Source organism: Mustela putorius, unplaced genomic scaffold, assembly GCF_011764305.1.
Source record: "Mustela putorius furo isolate JIRA1106 unplaced genomic scaffold, ASM1176430v1.1 tig00003834_pilon_pilon_pilon, whole genome shotgun sequence".
Lineage (NCBI taxonomy): Eukaryota > Metazoa > Chordata > Mammalia > Carnivora > Mustelidae > Mustela > Mustela putorius.
The window spans coordinates 98958404-98980379 of record NW_025421987.1 but is presented as its reverse complement, the minus strand read 5'-3'; the positions used below and the strand labels follow the sequence as shown (position 1 = coordinate 98980379).

The window sequence follows — 21976 nt, the reverse complement described above, 5'->3', positions numbered from 1 at the left end:
GGCAGAGGGAGAAGCAGGCTCCCTGCTGAGCAAGGAGCCCGATGTGGGACTCGATCCCAGGACGCTGGGATCATGACCTGAGCCGAAGGCAGCTGCTTAACCAACTGAGCCACCCAGGCGTCCCGAAAGTCCTGATTTTAATAACTGCATTGTGCTTATGCTCTTAGGAGATACACGATGACATGTGTGAAGATTAAGGGCATGATGCCTCTACTTTATCCATACATGGTGTATGTACATCTAATCTATATGACACATGCTGCATATGTGAATATAAACATAGCATATCTATATCTGCATGAAAACCTGATGAATGGTGAATAAATTCATATGAATACATACATAGGGACAACAGAACAAAACGTAAATAATTGGTGGATCTAAGTAACAGGTATACAAGATTTCCTTGTACTATTCTTACAACTTTTCAATAAATCTGAAATTCTACCAAAATAAAGTCATAAAAAAAATTCCTCCCAAGGGGAGGCTTGGGGCAAACACCCTGACAGGTCTGGGGATCCCAGCGATCATGGCAGGGGTCCCCCTCCTCATCCCCTCAGCTCCCATGGCAGCAGACCCCTGCCCTCGTGGGCTGGGGGGAACACAGCCCAGGTGTGTGTGGACAGCACAAAGTATGCCCCTGAGACCGGCAAGCACAAGGCTCTGCAGCAGGAACATGGATTAGGATTGGCCTCAAGGTTCCAGATCTTATCAGCTATCAGACCCCAGGTGGAACCATTTAGTGCTTTAGGGCTCAGTTTTGCTCCTCTGTAAAATGGGAGCAACTACTCGTAGCTCAGCTGAGTGAGCCCTGCCTGAAGTGACAGAGCCTAGGCACCTCACCTGACACCTGTCACACGTTAGGTAGGGGTGCCGAGCAGGTGCTAAGTGAGCACATGAGTCAGTGGGGGTTTGGGGGTGGGTGCCCATATAACATTCCTTCTGGCATCTGTGCAGTTCCTCCCTCCAGCGTTCCAACAATGTTACCACTGCACTTCAACCACACCACATTCCTCTCTCCTTCCTAACCTGGCCCAGAGTTCCCCGCGTCCCAAATCACCGCAAACTGCCACTCCGTGCTCCTGGACTTGGGACTTGGTGTCTGGCACGTTAGTTATACTTCTGTCCATTTCCTCCCACCCCGCCTCCTGGGTTGGCCAATGGACTTGGTTTTCCCCTCACGGTCCTCAGCAGGACTCCTAGTGGCTCCCAGGCCACTGCGTGGACATGGGTCGTCTACCTTCATACCTGACAGCTCGCACTCAGGACTGAACAACACAGCTGAGGGCGGGGCGGTCATATGGGGAGGGATCTGGCTATGATCTGTTTGACAAGAAAAACACTTGGCCTTCCCTTGGTTACTGGCAGCAGAGATGGATTTCCTAGTTAGATTAGGTACTTCCCAGTGCTTGAAAAAAATGAACACACATATACAGCCAGAGCTCTCGGGGACAGGAGAATCTGGGCTTTTTCATGGGATCAGAGACATCTGGAATGAGGGACGGCTATGCTAAGAGAAAAAGGCAAGCTGCAGAGGTGTCCAGAATGCATGATGTATTTACATCTTATATGTAAATGCTCAGAAAAAAAACAATTATGACTATAATTGAGGAGGTGAGTAGAACTAGGGATAGACAAAAGAGGGCTTTCATGTTGTCCCTGGAACATTTCTATATTTTTTAGCATGTTTAAGGAAGAATGCATGCATATTTAACATATGTAATTAATAAATACTATAAATTATCCCAAAAAGTGAGAATATAATTTCAGGTGAAGATCTAAAAGACACCATCTCCATTTCCTATCTCCGAGCAGCTGCCTTCTCAGGAGCCTTCGGGAAGGAAGCTCCATGGTGTTCTAGAAGCATCCGGAGAACTCGACAGGTTTCTGAGCACAAGTGTGTAAGCGGGTGGAGGTAACCAGAACTACTCTGCTAAAGCTTTCAATGCCAAGGGGGTGATGGGTGGGGGTGATGAGAGGCTGTTGAGGATGGACCATTCAAAGTGGTCATTACTGTGCATACAGACACACTTTTCCAGTCCTTTGTGGGGTTAGACATCTGTCCTGTCCGTAACTGTGACTCCAAGGCTAGAGTTAAATTCCCCTTCTACACACAAGCAGTGTCTGCTGGAGTTTGTCCAGTCATGAACGTGTGTATTTGCTATGAAAAGGAGGATAAGCAGTTTCCGCCAGCCATGCCCCTCCCTCTAAGCAGTACCACTGACTGAACCCCACTCCCCACTCCCTCAAGACGGGGGTAAGAACCTTGGCTTCCAGCTCGGCTTCCAGCATCTTGCTCCCTCCCTGAAGGCTGGAGTCTGGGGGCCGGTATCAGAGATGGTCTGAGGACCGGGGCATAATGGGCCCCACTTAACAGAGGCAGGAAAGGAGAAGCCCTCTGCTTCACAATCCCAACAGTGCAGGCACGCCGTGCTTCCTGCCTGACTGACCACATGCCAGAATGGCCCAGGAGCTTGAACAAATACCGAAGCCTGGATCCTACCCCCAGAGATCCTGATTTAACTGAGCCGGGGTACCCCAGCAGCAGAGGTTTCAAAAGCTCCCCAGGTGAATCTAATATATAGCCGGGGTTGAGCCCCCATCCCAGAACTGGATGATAACTTGATCAGCCTTCCCCGCAGACTTCCCTCCTCCAGCACAAAGGCCCAGCTCTTGGGGCCCAGCTGCTCCCCGTCTCCAGCCTGTATTCTCCTGCACGACTCTCCCCTTAACACACACCTCACTTCCCCCAGGATCTGCCTGGAAAGGGTGTCCCGGAGCTGAGGACAGGAGGCCGCTGGTGACCCGGCTCAAGCTTCCCGAGTTCCTGCTTCTGCCCCCAGGAGGGGGGACGGACTCAGGCCCCTATGTCACAAGCACCCCATGCTCTTCTAAGATCCCATTTTCTCATAACTCCTAGAGCACGGGCCCCAGTCATCCTCTTGGAAAACAGAATCACCAACCTATTCTTACGAGGTTTTTCTTACAATTAGGCGTGCATTTCCAGCAACTCATTAAATGTCCACTCCTGATCACCTGAGCTCCTCATTTTGGTTAAAAATCCACTGGACATTACAGTTCCAGTTCAGCTACCCCATGTGCAGAAGGCTGAGCTCCCGCCCCCCACCCCGACAGCTGGCTGGTATATGTATGGGGAACCCAAGCTCATCATTAGTAACGTAAATATGTAGCTCAGAAAGGAAGAGAATAAAACAAAGTCACATAACTCAGCCTTGTCACGGAAAATGAGACTCAGCCTTTGAACTAATCAAGCTTAATCACTTTGCCCTATTAGTATGGGTAATTAAGAGACTGCCTTCTTCTTCTTCTTCTTCTTCTTTTTTTTTATTTTTTAAACACAGAGTGTATGGGGGAGGCGGCAGGTATGATTGGGTGGTGATGAGCGGTGAGGCTCACTTGTAGGGACGGCGGCCACGGGTGGTAAGGTCAGAGCTATAGCTTGGAAAGGTCTACCTGGCAGGAAAAACTCACCTGGGAGGAACTGGGAGAAGGAGTCTTGGTGAGAAGTAATGAAGGCCTGAGGGAGGTGGCGAGTGGTTGTGGACGTGCGGAGGCTGGGAGAGGTGGGCCGTGCCAAGTGGCCCCTGGCCTGGGCACCAGGACTTAACGGGGCTCGCCGGGGTGCAGGCAAGGCGGCTGGGGCTCTGGCGCTGGCCCGCAGTGCTGGCCACTGAGGAGCTGAACAAATACTTACTCTCTGTTCCTAGCACAGGGGGAAGAGAGCTCTTGGGCCTCCGGGCTTTCATCTCCGGGGCCTTGACATTCTCTTTGGTGGGAGCATCTGGAACAGAACAGGTAACCACAAACATCAGTTGGCTGCTGCCCAAGGAAATGAGCCAAGGAGGCATGTCAGTAAAAAAAATCCCACCCTGATTAAAATTAGAGCCCCCCCCAACTGCATCCCGCTCCCCATTCCACTCTGGGGGCCCTCAGTGCCCGCCAGGCAGACGGCGCCTGCCATGGGGCACCTTCCTCCATAGGAGCACCAAAGAAGGAGCGTCCACTCCACTGCGCCTTATAAATCAGGTGGAGAGAGCACAGTCGCCCAGGCAAGACGGATGGAGAGGCTCTCCTGGGAGCTAGTTCACACGTTCCCTTCTGTGGCAGGCATGTGCTGCCAGGAGTCACGCCCTGGCAGGGCTGGAGCAGAGTCGGTGCCCTCTGCTTACCTCTCTCCCCTCTGTTCCCTTCACTGGGCCTTCACTCACTCGGGCTCACCGCTCTGCATTTCCCAAAGCCTGCTCTGCACAGAGAGGTCCCTCACACAGGAGGAGGAGGGGACGGGACCCATGCCCTTGGCTCACAGCCTGAGAGGCACTTGCACCTTCTGATTCCTCAGACTACCTTCTACATGTGGCCACTGACAGACCCCCAGACCACACGGAGGCCTCGGAGCAGGCAGCCCTCACGCCTCCCCGGCCCGTGTGGAGCCTTGGACCCATTATGGGAGCTTCTATACTCCTTGTCAAAGTAGACCCCACGAAACCCTGTGGAGCTGTCAGGGTAGACCTGAAATGGGATACGCATGGGTGCACGATTCTTTAAGCTTCTCCTTCACCTTCTCCGTCCACATTCATGCCAAGTGGGGAAAAGGCCAGGGGAAACTCTCCCTTGTCAGGGCAGCAGAAAAACATGGCACGGGGCTGGGCATAAAAGGCCTTACTGGGCCCGAGGAGACTGGGCTTCAGGAAGTTTTGGGGAAACCACCCAGGAACTTGGATAAGAAGCAGCTGGTTAAAGAGCTATCACTATGTTCCAGTATTTTCCCCAGGAGCATTTCCCCCAAAGGGAACACTCTTCAGGGATGGCTGGGAGCGAGCCTCCCCCTCAGAGCCCCTTCCTGCCATTCCCTTTCCTGCTCCTGACAGAGGAAGCTCAGAGGGAGGAAGGAGGAGGTGGGACTTTCCAACCATGCTTGGGCCACATTCCTGTGGCTTGGCTGGGGAGGAAGGGCCATCTTGCTGTCCTGCATCCTAGATGGGGCAGTCCTAGCTGCTGACACGTGCTCTCTCCCAGGCTGGCTCCTGGGGGTTTGCGGGGTGGACCAGGTTGCACAGAACTAGGGCCTGGGGACGAACCCTTTCCCAGCACATGGACTCCTGATACTCCCATCTGGATGCATTACTCCTTCTAGATGGTATTTGTGTCTCTTTTCTGCCCAAGTAAATCCCCCGACAAAGAGTCAAGCTTCCTTCCTAACCAAAAACCTGCCCACTCCCGACGACAGCTGGGTAATCCAGGGACAGAGGCCTGGTGCAGGCACCGTCCAAGCGCGCCGGCAGCTCCGAGGCACACGGGCCTCCAGGGCTGGGGAGACTATTTCCACGGAAGTCAGCCAAAAGCTGTACACATGTCACTACAGGAATGGTGAAGCGTAGGCCTTAAGAAGAGCTTCCTAGCAGCCGGTGTATGGACAGGGAATAGTCCTGAGGGGACACAGCCGCAAGAAGTCCTTTCAAGAGCACTTGCTAACCCGGCCCCCTTCCCTCCCTCCGCGCCTCACTGTTATCCTCCTGCCACCTCTGTTAGAGCAAGAGCAACCCCAGACGGTGAGTCAGGGGTCCTGCCTTCCGCCACTGACACTGCCTGTGTCCGGTCTCCTCAGCAGGTGGCCCATATGCCTGGGTCCCTGTGCATAGTGGATGGAGGGGCAGAAAGTCCCACAGGGAGGGGATGGGATGATTTCACTTCCTCACACTGGGTGTTTTCCCCAGGCCTAACCATCATTCCTAGCTACAGAAAAATCCTCAGTACACATTTGTCAACCTCTGTGGTTCTCAGCCGTGGGCTGCCCATTAGTAGCACCTGTGCCCAGGTATCTCATTCCCCAGATCCTGGTTTCATTGATCTAGTTAGGGGCCTGGGTGTCAATAAGATCCAGAAGCTCCACAGATGATTTTAATAGGGCACTTGTCTCTCTCTTCAGGCCATGTGTGTGCACACGTGTCTATGTGTGCGTACGTATGTGTATGTGCCTGCATGTCGAGAGGTGGGGGTGGGGCCCAAGGAGGGTCTCGAGGACTAGTCTAAGACACAGGAATGCCGACCAGAGCTTCCCCTGATGTCTGCAGATCATGTCATACTCCAGGTCATGGGGTGGGTCTAGGGTTCCCTTGTTTAGGGCCCTCCAATCAAGACCTGACAGGCACCAAGGACAATTTACAGAGAGCTGCACCCCAAAATGTGTTTGTTTCCCCCTTTTTCAAGGAAGAGAAGGAGAGAGCCAAGTGTGCAGAGTTCTATGTTCCTTGGTTTGAATACTCCCTTTGCCAGTCTTTCTTCTGGTGAGTTCTGGGACCTCACAGGAGGGAGATAAAGAAGGATCAGGGTAGCTGTTGTTTTAACTGATGCATAACTGGAGGCATAAGCCAGCAAAGGATGAGAGGTCTAGTGCTCCTGGGTCCCTAAAGAAGGGATGAGAGACTGAGTTCCCTTCTCCCCTCACGGGGTTGTGTCGGCCTTCGCCTCCAAGCATCCTTAGAGCACAGACCCAGAGAGGAGGGTTCTGGTTTTGGTTCTGTCACCAGCAATCTTGGGATCACAAGCAAATCATTTCAGCCACTTTGGGTCTCTATTCCTACATCTGTACAAAGGAAGTAACACCTATTTTCTCTACCGCACAGTGTTAAGAGACTTAAAGGACAGAATGTATTCAGTAGTGCTCGGGAAAGGAGAAAAGTGATCATTTACCTACTAACTAATTCCTCCTGCTTACCACGTTTCCTCACCTCCCTCCCAGTCTGCTTTAAAATTCTCCACCTTCCAAACGCCCTGGCTGACCAGCCCCCACCCGCATGTTGCCCATTTCCGGCCTCTGCGTCTGGCCTCAGCTTCTGAGTGCTGGCCTGATACTGATGTGTGAGTACACTACCTTGTCTGTGCACCAAGCTTTGTTTTTAGAAGTTCTGTGCACTCTATCTTTCCATCTGACCATGAGGAAAGGGACTCAAGTTTCCCTTTCAAGCCAGGCACACCCCCTCGACTTGGAGCACCCCCCAACCAGGGCTGGGCCTGGTCCCCTCTTCCCTTGGCAGTCCTCCCGCCCCACGGGGGCTGTGCGAACACCACAAGCCACTAGCCCTCCGTGAGAACAGCAGCGAGGGGCAGGCTGGAGGGACCGTGCGCTTAATCAGAACCAGCTTTATGATTGCACGGCTGCCCAGGGGATAAAAATAATAGTCACACAAGTCTAAGAGCAGCTTGTATTTTCTATTTTAATCAGTTGGTGATGAAACCAGAGTCCATTTCTAGATCGGGGCCCCAGGGCTGGAGTCCATGGCTGGCCTGGTTGTGCCCCCAAAGACGGATGGGGGAGGAAGATGGCAGTATGGAGAGGTGGGGGGCCTTGACATGGAGTGGAAAATGTGTCCTTATATGGGCAACGGCTCACCCCTTCCACTCCTGGGCTAACTCCAGACCCAGCCCTCCTTCTGTCTTCCGCAACAGGCCGGTTCCCTGAGATACAAGCCCAAGGAAGGGGGCTTCTAGAAGGGGGTCCCAGCTTCCAGGAGCTCCACAAGGGGGCAGGGCAGAGGGGCAGACCTCCTCCTCTGCCCTACGGCAGGCAGCAAGCTGGCATCAACAGAAGAGAGGGTGCTCCAGGCGGGAGACAAGCCCTTCTCTGGCTCTGCTGTTCGGGGCCTCTGAGCCCTTGGGCAAGCTCCCTGACCTTTTCTGAGCCCGACCTTCACAAGGAACGCAGGAATCACACCCCACCTGAGTGAATGGGCCAGGTTACTTAGTTGTGCCTGGCACGATGCTACGTGCTTTAACTGCTTACTTCAGGTTGAACCACGGCTTTGGCAATACTCAAGTGTCTTTAGCCCACTGGAACAGCAATTTTATTTAGTTCAGTCTAATGCATGTTAGCTGCCGGTGACCACCGGAAGGACAAATGTGAAAGTGAGAGCAAACTTGTTACTATGGCAAGGACTCAGGCCAGTGAAACAAGGGTGCATCGAAATCTGCTCGGTCAAGATCAGAGGTGCCTGACGGTCACGGCCGCAGGTGGTGCAGTAGTGAGGCTGCAGGGTTCCTGTTTAAATGCCCAGCCAGCTAGTCATTAGCTGTGTGGACTTCAGCAGGCCACTCAGTCCCTCATGCCTCGATTCAGGCTTCTCTACTCTCACCCCACAAGCCCCCTTGTCACAGTTACGAATCACCTCTGGGTTGCCAAACCCAATGGCCAGTGCTCAGGCTCACCTTACTCTCCTTGGCAGCCACATCTGATGCACTGATCCCATCATTCCTTTCTTATGTAAGTGGCCACCGTTTGGCTTCGGGGACACCGCTTCCTCCGGGATCTCTTCCTATCCCACCATGCCTATTCCTTCTCCGTCTCCTCGGCGGACCTCTGTCCTGCCCTCCTTCTCTTCCTGCCCCCTCCATCCACATCCACCCTAGGGACCTTGTGCAATCCCAGGACACTCAGTGGCCTCTTGTGTGGATGGCTCCCCATCTCCTGCCTCCCACCCCGACCTCCTTACCCAACTCCAGGTTCATCTAAATGCCTGCCTATGTGACATGCCCACCTGGACCTCTGAGGGACATCTTAATCTTCACAGGGGCAAAATTCTTCATTGCCTCACCCCTTATGTGCCCATCCAGAGAGTAGTACCAGTGTTATCGGTGCTCCCGCATGAAAACCAAGTCGCCTCTCACTTCCCTTTTCTTTTTCCACTTCCAATTCATGAGCAAATCCTATCAGCTCTTACCTTGAGAAGAGATTCTGAATCTGATCACTTCCCCCCTCCTGCATGGAGTCTAAGCCGACATCAACTCCTGCTGGGCCATCCCAGCAACCACCCAGCTGGTCTCCCTGCTCTCCCTCTTACCCATCCTGGGTCCGGTCACCGTGGTCACCTCTGGTCACAATGTCCAGAGCTGGCCCACCACACTTAGAATAACGTCCGGTCTCCTGTCACAGCCCACGGCCCGGCAGATCTCACTGCTGCTCCCCCTCACCTCACTTCCCACCTCTCAGCTGCTGCTCACGGCTCAGCCCCCCACAGCCCTTCCTGCTTCTGGGAACGCGTCAGGCAGAGTCTCCACTCAGAGCTTCTCTCTTACCCTTCCCTCTTCCTTCCAGACTCCTTCTGGCTTCTTCAGACCTCTGTTCCACTGTCACTTCTTCAGAGAGGCCTCCCAACCACTCTCTCCAACAGGAGCATTCCCGACCCCACCTTAGCTTCCTTCGTAGCACCTGCTACCTGAGATTAGCTGATAGACCTGTTCATCTGTATTACTGTCTCCCCCTTACTGAATGTAAAGTCCTAGAAAATGGGAATCTCCTTTTTGTTCCCTGCTTTTAACCTAGCCCCTAAAGCAGTGCCTGGCACTGAGATGAATGATGGCCCACTGGAACGTCACCTCCTCCCACACATATGCACAGCCCTCCCTGGTCACAAAGCCCTCAGTCTCAACAGTAGTCGAGGCCAGATGCCCTCAGCCAGGGTGGTTAAGGAAGGGCAACCTAAGCTGCCCTGTCCTGGGATTTTGGCCTACGAAGAGTTTTGTTTCCCCACCTCTCACCTGGGTCTGAGAGGGAATGGGCCAGGTTCTGTGTGTGGGGACAGGACTAGGGACAGAGAGACAACCAGGCAAGCAGCCTTCCTGTTGGCCAAGGGCAGGCTGCAAGAAAGGATGGAGGGACTTCCCAGAGGGAAGGGCTGTGACTAAGGGAGACCCCATGTCTCAGAGCGCGTACACTGACATGTTACTCACTAGACAGCGAGGCCATGCTGGGCGGTGGAAAGGGTAGGCTCCAGACCCAGACACACCCCGGTGTGAGTCCTGCTGAGGTAACTTGTGTTCTAACTCGCTGCATACAATGGCTCCAAGCACACAGGCTTTGGGATCAGAGACACCCAGAGTCGTCCCCCCACCTCCCGCCCTGTGAAAGTCAGTGCGACCTGGGAAAGTTGCCAACCCTCACGGAGCCTCAGTTTTCCCACCTAGGGATACCCTGCCCAACTGTTGTATAAACTCCAAACGCACGAGGGTCTCTGGCCACAGCACACCTGGAAGGTCAGCTCTTGGGGGAGTTTTCTGGCAAGTCCTTCCCCACTCCGGGCTCAGGTGGTTTTGGGTGTATGTTGACACTTGCCTCCTGCTACACTTGGAAGGAGCACGGGTGGGACCAGAATTCAGATAGTGCAAAAGAACACCCTTTCCCTTGGGTAAAAGACCCCCACAGCACGATTAAGAAAGCCGGACATGGGGGCACCTGGGTGGCTCAGTGGGTTAAAGCCTCTGCCTTCGGCTTGGGTCATGATCCCAGAGTCCTGGGATCCAGCCCCGCATCAGGCTCTCTGCTTGGTAGGGAGCCTGCTTCCTCCTCTCTCTCTGCCTGCCTCTCTGCCTACTTGGGATCTCTATCTGTCAAATAAAATAAATAAAATCTTAAAAAAAAAAAAAAGAAAGCCGGACATGACGAATTATAAAAGCTACCGCCCTCTGTCTGTACTATCAGTGGGAAAAACAGGAGTACGGCTAATACTTCGGCTAATATAACCAAAGTCTCTTTATGAGGCCCTGGAATGTATCATTGCATTGGCCGCAGGTGGATAGTCTTAATGGTGTTTGGTGCCATGTGAGTGATAGCTCGTGACCATCAGGGGGCAGGGCCGGTGTGACATCAGCATGAGCTACAGCCCCCTCCTCTAGATGAGAGGGACCCCACTGCCCCTTGAGAGGGATGCAGTCCTATCCAGAGGCTGAGCAGGCAGCTGGAGTTTGAGAGAGACAAGAAGACCCCACAGCACGAACGAACTTGCAAATTCAGTTACTCCCTAGGGTAAAGAGTTCTTCCATGTACTTTAACGTATGACTTTTTTTCGAGAATTTGATTTAAAACTATGGGCTCTCTCTTCAGAAAAATGCTCTAATCTACAAATGCACAAAATTCTGTATATCATTTCAAAGGGTGCATGGACCGCCCCCATCCCTGGCCGGGATCTTTAAGTGAGGTACAATGGCCTTGGGGAGCAGAGAGAGCTGGAAGGATCAGGGGATGGAAGGACTCCTCAGCCTGGCTGAGGAGAGCCCAGGAGGGGAAAATGTGCTGCAAGGTAACAGGGAAACTACAGTCCTTTGTCTAGAGGTGGCTCGTGAGGGAGAACTAAAGCTGGACAAGGTAAGAAGACCACCTACCTGTGAGGCACTAATACATCTCCTAGTCCAACAACAGGGAAAAGAGTGGGTGTGAAGGAGGCTGCCCTTTTTCTCCTTGAAAAACAAAAACCAATTAACTGAGAGTCCATCCTGTTATCTCAGCTGGTCTCCCTCCAATCCCTTTGCTGGTTCTTCTCTTAAGACCCAGCCCCTAGTCCGCAGCCCTAGGCCAAACTAGAGATAAATAAAGGTGATCAAGATTAGGGAGAGTATAAGGGAATCTGGTAGAAGGAGACCAGCCTAGGGGCAAGAAAAGTCCCATAAGTTACAGAATGAATTCCCCAAACCTTAGAGAAAAAAAAAAAGATGTATTCTATAGGGAAAAAGAGAATTTTATTTTGAAAACAAAGTTTGCTTTTAAAAATAAAATGTTTGCTGTTTCTCAAAAAGGTGCTGACATTTCGCAGATAAGGAGAATGAATTACTATCCTCCCTTTAGCCAGCCATGTAAATAGGACCCGAAGAGTCCAAGGATTCCAAAAGCAGATACCCTCAGGAGCAGCCTGGGCTTCCTTCTAGATTGGTCGGATCCTGCAAGGGTCCCAAGTGCGGGCTGGTAGAAACAGGCTTTTGGGGTCACGTTCCCAGAAACACTTTTTAAACTGTGGCACCTGTCTTAAAAGAAGCAGGAATCGGGGACGCCTGGGTGGCTCAGTGGGTTAAAGCCTCTGCCTTCAGCTCAGGTCATGATCTCAGGGTCCTGGAATCAAGCCCCGCATCGGGCTCTCTGCTCAGCGGAGAGCCTGCTTCCTCCTCTCTCTGCCTGCCTCTCTGCCTACTTGTGATCTCTGTCTGTCAAATAAATAAATAAATAAAATCTTTAAAAAAAAAAAGAAAAAAAAGAAGCAGGAATCTGACCTGGGAGGGTGACAGCCAGGGCACACATGGGAGTACTGGACAGCAGCAGCCCCTACCAAAAGCCGCAAAACATAGGTTTTGAGCCCCACTCTGAACAGACCATACGTGGGTTTACCAAATCTGCTCTGGAGACTCAGAGCCCTGGTGACAAACCCAGCACAGAACTCCAGGGAGACCCACACAATCCTCTGCCATCTCACCTTTGCGGCTGGCTACTGACTACTGAATCTGTTTTACCACTGTATTTTTTTTAAAATGTCTCTTTTCAAGGCTCTTTTAAAAAAAAAAATACAGTTTCTTTTTCTTTTCTCCCATTCCTAATCGATCACAAATCTTGATTTTCATGGCCACAAAATTTGATTCTAAAGCTGAGAATGGGGACTCAGGGTCCGCATCTTGGGGAATAGCAGGGAAACAGGATGGAACTTCATAACCCAAGTGATTATATTCCGGAGTCAGAAGAACAACAAAGCCTTTGAGTTGCCTTATTTGGACGCTCGTTTTTCACGTGTCACTCATAGTTACTAACCAGGCATTTCAAGGGTAAGAAAGGATTTCCCCCACACTATCTTTTTCGACAGTTCCAGGCAAGTAACGAGATAATAAGGAAGGGATCAGAAGGCCCAAGATGGGGTTCTGGCCCTGGCTTGGCCTCGGCTGGACCAGGGAACTTGGAGCAGGATGCTTTCCTTCTCCACGGCCTTGGTCTCCCTTTTAAAATGAGGGCTGTAGCCTCTATCATCCCAAGGCTGGTTCTGCTTCCAAAGCTCAACTGCTTAACTCCAGACCCAGTAGAGAAAGAGTCACGAACATAGTCTGGCCTCAGCCTTTCCTCACTCAGAAACTCCATTCAGACCTGGGAGCCCTTGACCCCCACATGTCTCCTGCTCTCCCTCTGCTGAATTACGGTGACTTTTTCTCCTCACAGAGGTGGGCCTGCCCCCTCTACCCCAGAGACGCAGCCTCAACTCACCTCCTCGAGGAAGTGTCCCCACATGGACCTCCCGCCACTCCGTCCTCACCGTAGGGCTGACCTGCCAGCACGGACACTGGCTTGTTGCCGCTTGTGAAATACTATGTCATTTTCCTGTGGGTGTGTCTTTTTCTCCTCCTGCCCTGTGCCTGGATTCCTTGCTCAGCTAGGCTCTACGTGTGGGGGTCAGGACTGGGGACGGGGTAGCGGGGACAAACAGGAGAGTAGCCCCTCCTGTCGGCCAAGGGCAGGCTGCAAGTTCACACAGGGCCATCAACTGGTGCTCCCCATTCTCCTTTCTGTCTCACTGTTTGCAAATGATGGCTTGACCCCACAAAGCGAATGCCTACGGGAGGGATTGCAGTCTTGGAGGCAGTTCTGTCAAGGCACGGCTGTCAAGGGAAGAGCTGAGGAGTGGGACTCTGTGTGTGGCAGTGAGGGGTGGGCATGACCTACCGTCCACGGTGACTTGGCAGGAGCACTCAGCCTGGCCGGCGCCATTCTTGGCTATGCACTTGTATAAACCTCTGTCCTCGGGCAGTGCCTTCTCGATGGAGACAGAGCACAGTGAGCCTAGGAAGGAAGAGGGAGAACGGTTGATGGGAGCAGGTACAAGCCCGATATGGCACCTGGAATGTGGCAGGGGAGGGCTATTCACATGGACAACTTCTGGAAGTCCAGAAGTCTGGAGTCCTGTGGGAACAAACCCTCTTTCCTTCCCAAAGGTAGGGTACTTTTTTGCTGATAGCCCAGGTCCAATATATTCCTTCCCGGGACCTTCTTCCTGCCTCCCAGAGAGCTCTCTTAGGGAGACATCATGGAAAGGTGCCGAAGAAGACGGTGGGATCGTGTCTGCCTTGGGAGAGCCTCCCACACAGTGGAAGGAGCAGATAGACCACAAGCCTCAGACTGCGATGCCACCAAGAGAGATGAGCGGTCCCAGGCACACGTTTACGGACCTGTGTCAGGCAGAGTGGCAGGCGCAAAAGCGACACCCAGTTACAGTCATTATTCTGGGAATGCATCTTAGAGACGGGAGTTCTGAACAAAGAGGCGGGTGAGGGAAGGTAGGAGTCCCTGCCCAGCAGGGGCACTGACCTAGGGTGGGGGCGGTCTGCTGGGAGGAGAGGGTATCTATAGCCTGGCGTCCTGGGGCTGGCTTCTCAGGAATGGTATGTGAGCTGAGAAGCATGGCCAACCAGGGGCACTGGTCTGAGAGAGGGGCAATCTAGGGTGGCCTCCCTTCAGGACACCGTCTTTTGGTTGCCTCAGAGAGTGGTAGTGAAGCCTTTCTTCCCTCACGGGTCTCCCCACGCCCAGCACACTTGTCTTCTGTCCTGGTTGGGGGAAGGACAAGTCAGGCTGGGCAGGCACAGGAAGCAGGGTTCTGGCTACTTCTGTGGGATACCCCCTGGGGGGATTTCCCTCAGGGTGCAGGAAAGTCCAGCTGAGGGCCAGGACCGCTGGGCCAGGCAAGAGAGCAGTGGCACCCTAGCTCCTGCCTTCAGACACACAAACAAGCCAACAGCATGGCTCTCTGCCCAAAGCTGCCCCTGTTGTCAGGGCAGCAGTCATCACACAAGGAAGAGGACAGAGCCAGGACTGCTGCAGCCTGCTGCCTGGAGCTACTGGCTTCGGCCACCTCACTTCCTCCATCTCCTACTCCCCCAGCCAGTGGCTTGGCACAAACTCTAGGCCTTGGGTGGGCTGAGCAGTGTGAATCCCAGGTGTGTATGCGGGGCAGCATGGCCAGAAGGGAGGCCAAAAGGCACGGATCTCAAAAAGTACCCTCACCCCCATTAGGCAGATCCCCAGACTTGACCAACAGATACAAGGATACTCAGAGAACCTCACTAAGGCCAGAAGGGACAGCAGAGGCATACTAATTCCCTTTGCTTCTTGGCACCTGGGTAGTACCCTCAACAGGGAAATGTCGTGCTAACCACCACCTCCCTCCTACTTACACAGAGCCCATTTCTCAGGAAAGGCCTCCCTACGTTCTCCCACCCAGGGGGACATCGAGTCGCCATCTCTGCTCACTGCCCTTAGGAGACAGACTTTGCCGACGCTGAACCAGAAAGGACTCAGGCTGGATTTTTAGGAAATCCATCATGGGAGTGAGACTGTGAAGCACAGGAATCTGGGTTGGAGGGAACGGTCCTCTCTAGAGAGAGGCTTCTACTCATCTGGGAGGACAGGAAGATGCTAAGATGACCTCTGGTCCCCGAATTTGAGGCTTAGAGGAAACATACCCCCTTTTGTCACCGCCCTTCAGTCTGAGGCTAAGGCTCCGTGAGCAGACACTTCCCTCCTGGTGAATATTCCGCTTGAATCCCTGCCGGACCTTCAGTTTCAGCACCGACGCCCACCCCGCCCAGACCCGCCCTGGCCCCGGGTTCAGCCATAAGCCCAAATGGCACCAACTGCTGAGACAGTGGTGAGCCTGCCAGAAGTCGGGCATTTAGACCACAGCTCTCAGCCCCTCAGCCAGGAACGCAGCAGAGCAGGGAGCTCTTCCCTCTGCCCAAAGCCGGGACCCCTGGCCACATGCGTGGGTTGGGGGAGGGGCCCCCAGGCAGGCTAGCCCAGATTGAAAAATCTGGTATTTCCTGTGGGACAGCTTATTCCTGACCTCCAGGAAAAAAACCCTTTCCCAGAGTTGTTTTTTTTTCTTTTTCTTTTTAGAGAAGCCTCAGCCTGGCGGGGAATTTTGAGAGGGAGGTGAGGGGGATGGGAGCAGGCAGCACAGAATCAGAGATCCAATAAATGCCTCAGCTTGAACTGTCCCTGAGAGAGCCCCTTGGGGGCATAGGGTCTGAAGATCTCCCATCTTGCTCCAAGTGTGTGGGAAGAGGGGTGTGTGGGAGGGGGCAGGGGGGTGAAGGTGGCTCAAAGTCCTGAAGGCTATGCTCTGAGGAGGCCCTCAGTGAGCGGTGCCTCCCTAACCTGGTCCCCTAGGAGGTCTGGACAGCACAACTCAGCTCCAGGTCACCTCCTCAGGGATGGTGCCTTCCCTGTCACCCATAAGCATCCCCAGCCACAGACGGCCCTCTTCTGTGCCCTGAGTTTCCCTTTATCCAAACATGTGTCCCAAGGCCATTGCTGAAATGCATGTCTGTCTCCCCCACTAGTTCTCAGAGGGCAGTGACTGTGTCTATTATGAATGTTCTTCCTGAGCCTGGAATGCAGTCACAGTTAAAAAAAAAAAGAAAGAAAGAAAAAAGAAAAAAAAAATCTGCCATTCTGAGAACAACCAGGGCACATTTTTTATAGCAGGTGATCTGGGAGGATCTATGCAAGAGAAAGGAACATTTAGTCACATATAACCTACCACTGAAAAAGACCATATAGGATTTTTTTTTCTTTTGAGAGAGAGAGCGAGCGCGCGAGGACAAGCTAGGGAGAGGAACAGAGGGAGAGGGAGAAGCAGACTCCCCAGTGAGCAGGGAGCCTAATCCCAGGACCCTGAGATCATGACCTGAGCCAAAGGTTAACCAGCTGAGCCCCCCCAGGAGCCCTGACCATAGAGTTTCTGAAAGGAAACAATTCCGACCTCAGAGTTTTTCAAACGGATTATGCATACACAATACTGCCCTGCACACAGTAGGGGTTGCATAAATCCTAGTGTTCTACAGAATGAACTTCCATAGATTTTTAAAAAGTCTTTGCCAGATCCCACACCAAAGGTGATTAAAAATGAATCATCTGTTGACAACAGCAACAAAAGTGAATTCTCATTAGAGTGGGAGCGATGTTTGCCAGGAGAGAAGCCTGGCCTGGGGACAGGAAATAGGGCATAAAGATGAAACTGCTTCTCAGGAGCAGCACAGAGTTCCCCTTGGCTCACTGGCCATCCCTCCCACTCTTCAGTCAAGGCCAAGGCCAAAGCCTGAGGAGCTCAGGTGCAGTCCCCATGCAGGCCCAGCCACTGTAAGTGGACACCATCTACCCTGCAGCTCTGGGAATGCAGAGAGGGGAAGGGTATCTCCACGTGCCCCCCTCCCCGCCCCCGCAAATTAGCAGTCCACTCCAGCGGACTCCTGTCACACCTCTTCTGCTCTCCTTGATGCTAAATGGGGTGGACATGACCATGTTTTGGGGGACCTGCAGGCTATGAGCCCTATCCAAGCTACAGGACTCCGAGAAGCCTCGTGAACCTGTAAACAGCATCCACTAGCAGGAGGTATGTGGCTGTACATGCCCATGGGTGGGGGAGGGGAGCGCAGGAGTCTCTTATGGCCAAAGGCTAGTGACAACAGTCTGGCAAGGAGAGCGGAAGAAGTCAGGTTTGTTCTTAGACGAGCTGACAGCACAGGGCAGTGCACTGAAGCAAGAAGGATTCCCAGCCGAGGGGTGGGGGTTGGTAGAGAGGGTGCTGAGGGCAGTGTGAGGACGGAGAGACCCCTTAGCTATCCCTTCCACCTTCCCCTCCAGACCACCTCAAACCACCAGCTGACTGCCATGGATACCCCTAGAAGTATGACCCCAGTCATCCAGACTCTGGCACACGGGTCCTCCGCTCCTTCCTCTTCTTTATCCGCCCCCTGCTCCCAAGCTAGGCAACAGGTTCTCCTAACTCTGTCCTTGCTTCTTGAACTGGTTGTTTCCTATCTGTGCCATGGCTACCTTCTTAGTCCAGTCCCCTTTACTCCTCCACCTCTTCAATAGGCTCTTTACTTGTCTTTGGGCACAATCAAAACCCCTAAGCCCCCAGCTTTATGTGCACTGCTCCTCATTCCAAGCTTTTACGTGGCTGCCTAGTGCCTCCAGAATTGAGTTCCTTAGCACGACCTAGGAGACTGTGGGCCCTGCCTTCCTCTCCAGCCCTCCCGTGCTGTGAGCAGGCCCACCTCTGCTGCTGCTGGAGCTCCTGCCTGGGAAGCCCATAGGTCTCCTGGAGCCCCAGCCTGGCTCACTCAGCACCAGCCTTTCCTGCGGCCCCAGCACTCAGCTCCCTCTTCTCCTACGCCTCCCAGCTCACCTTCGGCCACTTGCGTGGAATAGGTTTATCACTGGGGGTGTGTGTCCCCTCTTTCCAGATCTGTGGAGAGCACATCTACTCACACCTCTCCGCGTGCCTGGCTTCTGGCAGGGGGCCTGCGGAAGAGGTCACGGATAAGGCTTCCAGATGGGCTTTCTCCCTGGGGTCCGGGTCTAACCCAGGCTCTGGAAGACTTGGAGGGTGAGCCTCCGGAGAAGGGACGGACAGAAAACAGGGCTGGTATTTTCAGACGAGGTACTCTCCCTACTGTGGCAAGGCGGACCGGTCCCTGTCAAGGCCTGCGTCCTCCACTACAGTGAAAATACCAGAAACTAGGCAGGCCCAGAGGGCGCCACCAGTCTCCCAGCCTCTTCACAACTACTGGCAGGGTTGAGGAGTTGACAGACGTGAGTAGTTTCCCTGGCTGGACAACGCTGCCGGTGAGCAGGTCCTGAAAGCTCTCTCAGCCGCACTGGTGTGCGGACATCTGACAAGAAGGGGCTAAGAGGTAATAGAGCTTAGTGGTCTGGACGTCAGAACTCAACTGCCTACGTTCAGACCCCAGCTCTGACACCTAACTGAGCAGCCTTGGGCAAGACAGTGTACTTCTCTGTGAAACGGGCTGTCAGAGCCTCAGACAGAGTCTGGCGCACAGTGTTCAATTCATGCAAGCTATTCTTGGTTTTCAAAGGAGAATTACAAATATTTAGAGTATGTTTTAGGAACTGAATTCGGGGCTGTCTCTCTGCTCCTAGTCCTTCCCATATCCTCTCCTTGTGCTGGCCTTCTTTCAATCATGTCTTCTTCCTCTGATTTGGACCTACACTGCCCCTTTGAGCTGGTTTCTGTGGGAGGTGATACTGGAATAGCCCTTGAATGCTCAGTGACAGCAGATGCCACAGACTCAAGGCCATGGCTCAGGCGTGTGTTTGAGACCAGGGCTGAGGTCTGCTCCCGTTGCTCTGCTGAGGGAATGGTTTATAAGCAGCTACGAATGCTTCTACAGGCCCTGAGACACAGGTCTCACGGCAGCTGCATGGCTCAGGGCACTGTCCTCAGCTGTCCCAACATCAGTTTCCCTGAAGAGGGTGTAAGCACAGTTCTCCCTCCCACTGTGCATATGTCCCAGGGACGGGCACCTGCCCACCATTCATCCTACCTGGAGAGTACCACGGGGTAACCTGGGAGACCCTCCCAGTCAAAGTCTCAGACTGGTTCTACCAAAGGCTTTCCAACTGGGAGGAGCCCACAGGGGTGACAGGGAAGGTGTGCCATCCAAGGGCCCAGACAGCTCACCCCACTGTAGCAATCCCCCATGCCCACCTGTGTGTGGATCACAGGGAGGCTAAGCTAACAGAGGCAGGGAGGAGCATGGTATGCCTTCTGGAGGACCCTACCAATCTGGAGATATAGCCACACGAGAAAAGTTCTCCTATAAGCACAATAGCAGAAAAGAAAGCATCTTCTCTCTCCTGGTCAATTTCCCCTGAATCTTCTAGCGCTTAGATTCAAATGCTCAGCTCTTCCTGATTTGCTGTCTGAGTTGCAGAATGAAGACAGAAATTTCATCGTGGGCTGAGAGGGACAGTGCTCTCTTCAAATGCTTCCTTTGGGTTTCAGGAGGAAGGAAGGATGCCTGATGAAGGAGGGGCGGTGGGGGGTGCAGTCAGCAGACAGAAAGGGGAGCAGCATGGTGTGGGGAGTTTCTGACAGCTCCGCTGATCCCGATTGCACAGGACCTGTCCACTTGGGCCTCTTCTTGCCTGCCGCCCTCCACCCCTTAAGGGTAAAATGCCACCTCCTGGGGAACTTTGTACCCTGCCCTTGTCCAGAGCCACCAGTATCAGCCCCTAGCTCAGGTCAGGCTCTGTTCCAGCACTGGCCACAAGAGTAGTGTATGGGAAGTCTGCCGGAAAGGGAGCTCCCATACAGGCTTGGGATGCTTGGCTGAAACATTTCAAACCAAATTGAAGGTCCAGGGAAAATGCCCCTCTTACCCCCATCTCTTCTCTAGGTATAAACTGGCCCATCTGACAACTCCAGACCCCCAAAGGCCCCAGATGTCAGCATTTAGTGGCCCCCCCTTCTCCCCACAACCCAAGAATGTGAAATACCAGCAAACAAAAGTCTCATCCAAATTAGGAAGCAAGTGGCTCTGTCCGCCCAGGAGAGTGTGCCGTAGGGGCTGTTTGGGGTTTTGGCTTTCCCCCACAGATCCTTTCAAACCCACAATGTTATCAAGACTTAAATTGTTGTTGACCCCAAATCACAATCCTGTGCCAACCTGTCACTGTACACCCTCCCCAAACTTAAAATCCCACTGCGAAAGCAGCTCTCAGCTCTGAGCCCTGGGAGGGCTCTGGCCCTCCAGTCCCCTTGTGCCTGCAAACAGAACCCCTTCCATGTCAGAGCCGTGAAGCTCTAGCTCAGGCCTAGGGCTTCCCTGAGGAGCCACAGCTGGGGCTGCCATGAAGCATCTCACCGGACAGATGCCAAGGCCCAGGCATGTGCCATAGGACCAGACACCCACCTCTCACTGCCCAGTGATGGAGTGTGTGCCTGAGGGCCCGGAGCAGGGCACCTCTCCTGTCAGGGAAGGGGGCACAGAGGCTGGCATTCCAGCCCAGACTCTGGGCTGTGAGCAGCAGTCCACAAGCCCAAAGCTCCAGGAGCCTGCAGTGGACCTGGTACAGAGCCCACTTCTCCCCAGCCCTCGCCCTTGTTACCTTCTTGGGAGAGGATGATGAACTTGGTGGTCTTGAGTGTCTTTCCATTCAGTGTCCAGGTGATGGTGGCTGGGGGGTCAGAGGACACCTGACACTGGAGTAGCAGCTTCTCGCCTTCTGTCACACGGACATCTTGTAGCTTCTCCTTGAAGGTTGGGGCTGTCCCTTGGTTCTCTGACCTGTTTTCATTATCTGTGGCTCCTGCTTGCCCCCTCCTACAGTTCACATCATTCTTAACCTCCTTCTTGAGTTCTTCCTTCCCAGCTGGTTTTGGGGTCTCAGCAGGCTTGGCATTGCCCATGGGTTTTGGGGTCTCAGCAGGCTTGGCATTGCCTATGGGTTTCGGGGTCTCAGCAGGCTTGGCGTTGCCCATGGGTTTTGGAGTCTCAGCAGGCTTGGCGTTGCCCATGGGTTTTGGGGTCTCAGCAGGCTTGGCGTTGCCTATGGGTTTTGGGGTCTCAGCAGGCTTGGCATTGCCCACGGGTTTCGTGGGCTCGGCAGGTTTGGCATTGCCCACAGGTTTTAGGGTTTCAGCAGGCTTGGCATTGCCCAAGGGTTTCAGGGACCCTAAAGGCTGGGCATTGCTCACAGCCTTGGGACTTTCTGCTGCCTTGGCATTCAAGGCCTCAGCGTTGTTGCTACCGTTCTCTGCTGGTAATTTCTTCTTGCTGCCTAACACCGAGCGGAAATCTGGGGTGGCAGGTTTGGGAAGCGGCGCCTTCTCAGGCACCGGGGTCTTAGGAGTCCCCTTTTTGGCTAGGACCGAGCGGAAGTCGACCTGCTGAGGGCTGTGCACCTTTCTCTCTTCCTCTGACACCGTCTTCGGCTTCACCTGCCGCTGCAGGTTGGCGCGGAAATCCATCTGCTCAGCTGGGATCTCCTTGAGGTCTTCTTCTGACACGGTCTTGGTACTCACCTTCTTCCCCAGGAGGTCACGGAAGTCCAGCTGTTCCACCTCCTGCTGGCGGATGGCCTCCTCCGTGTGCTGCCGAGTCTCCACGCGCCTCTTTAGCACCCCCCGAACGTCCTCGCCGTCTTCCTCCTCCGGCCAACCCTGCCCTCTCGCAGGCCAGCCGGGCCTCAGGGTCCCATAGCAGTCACGGCCACCACCATCAGCACCGGCTCCCTGGCTGCAGAGGCCCTCACAGCTGGCAGGCTCCCTCCCCCTGCAACCAGTGAAGGGAAAAAGGAAAGTAGCAAGAGGAAAAGGGGCCGGGTAAGAAAGAACGTCAGGGGAGAGCAAAT

General features: G+C 53.6%; 1 protein-coding gene across 4 annotated transcripts in view; it reads right to left on the bottom strand.

The window, feature by feature from the left end:
- The window catches only part of MYLK (myosin light chain kinase), a 180551-nt gene that overhangs the window by 60485 nt on the left and 98090 nt on the right, over positions 1–21976 (bottom strand). For 3 of the 4 annotated variants that reach the window (XM_004745429.3, XM_045088817.1, XM_004745432.3), the window contains exons 16-18: positions 20732–21897; positions 13481–13597; positions 3716–3802 (exon numbers count right to left, since the gene is read on the bottom strand). In XM_004745429.3, coding sequence (XP_004745486.2) covers positions 3716–3802; positions 13481–13597; positions 20732–21897 — 1370 coding nt within the window. Of the gene's footprint in view, positions 1–3715; positions 3803–13024; positions 13127–13480; positions 13598–20731; positions 21898–21976 lie in introns of those variants that run through there. The other variant, XM_004745434.3, reaches the window with a different exon arrangement.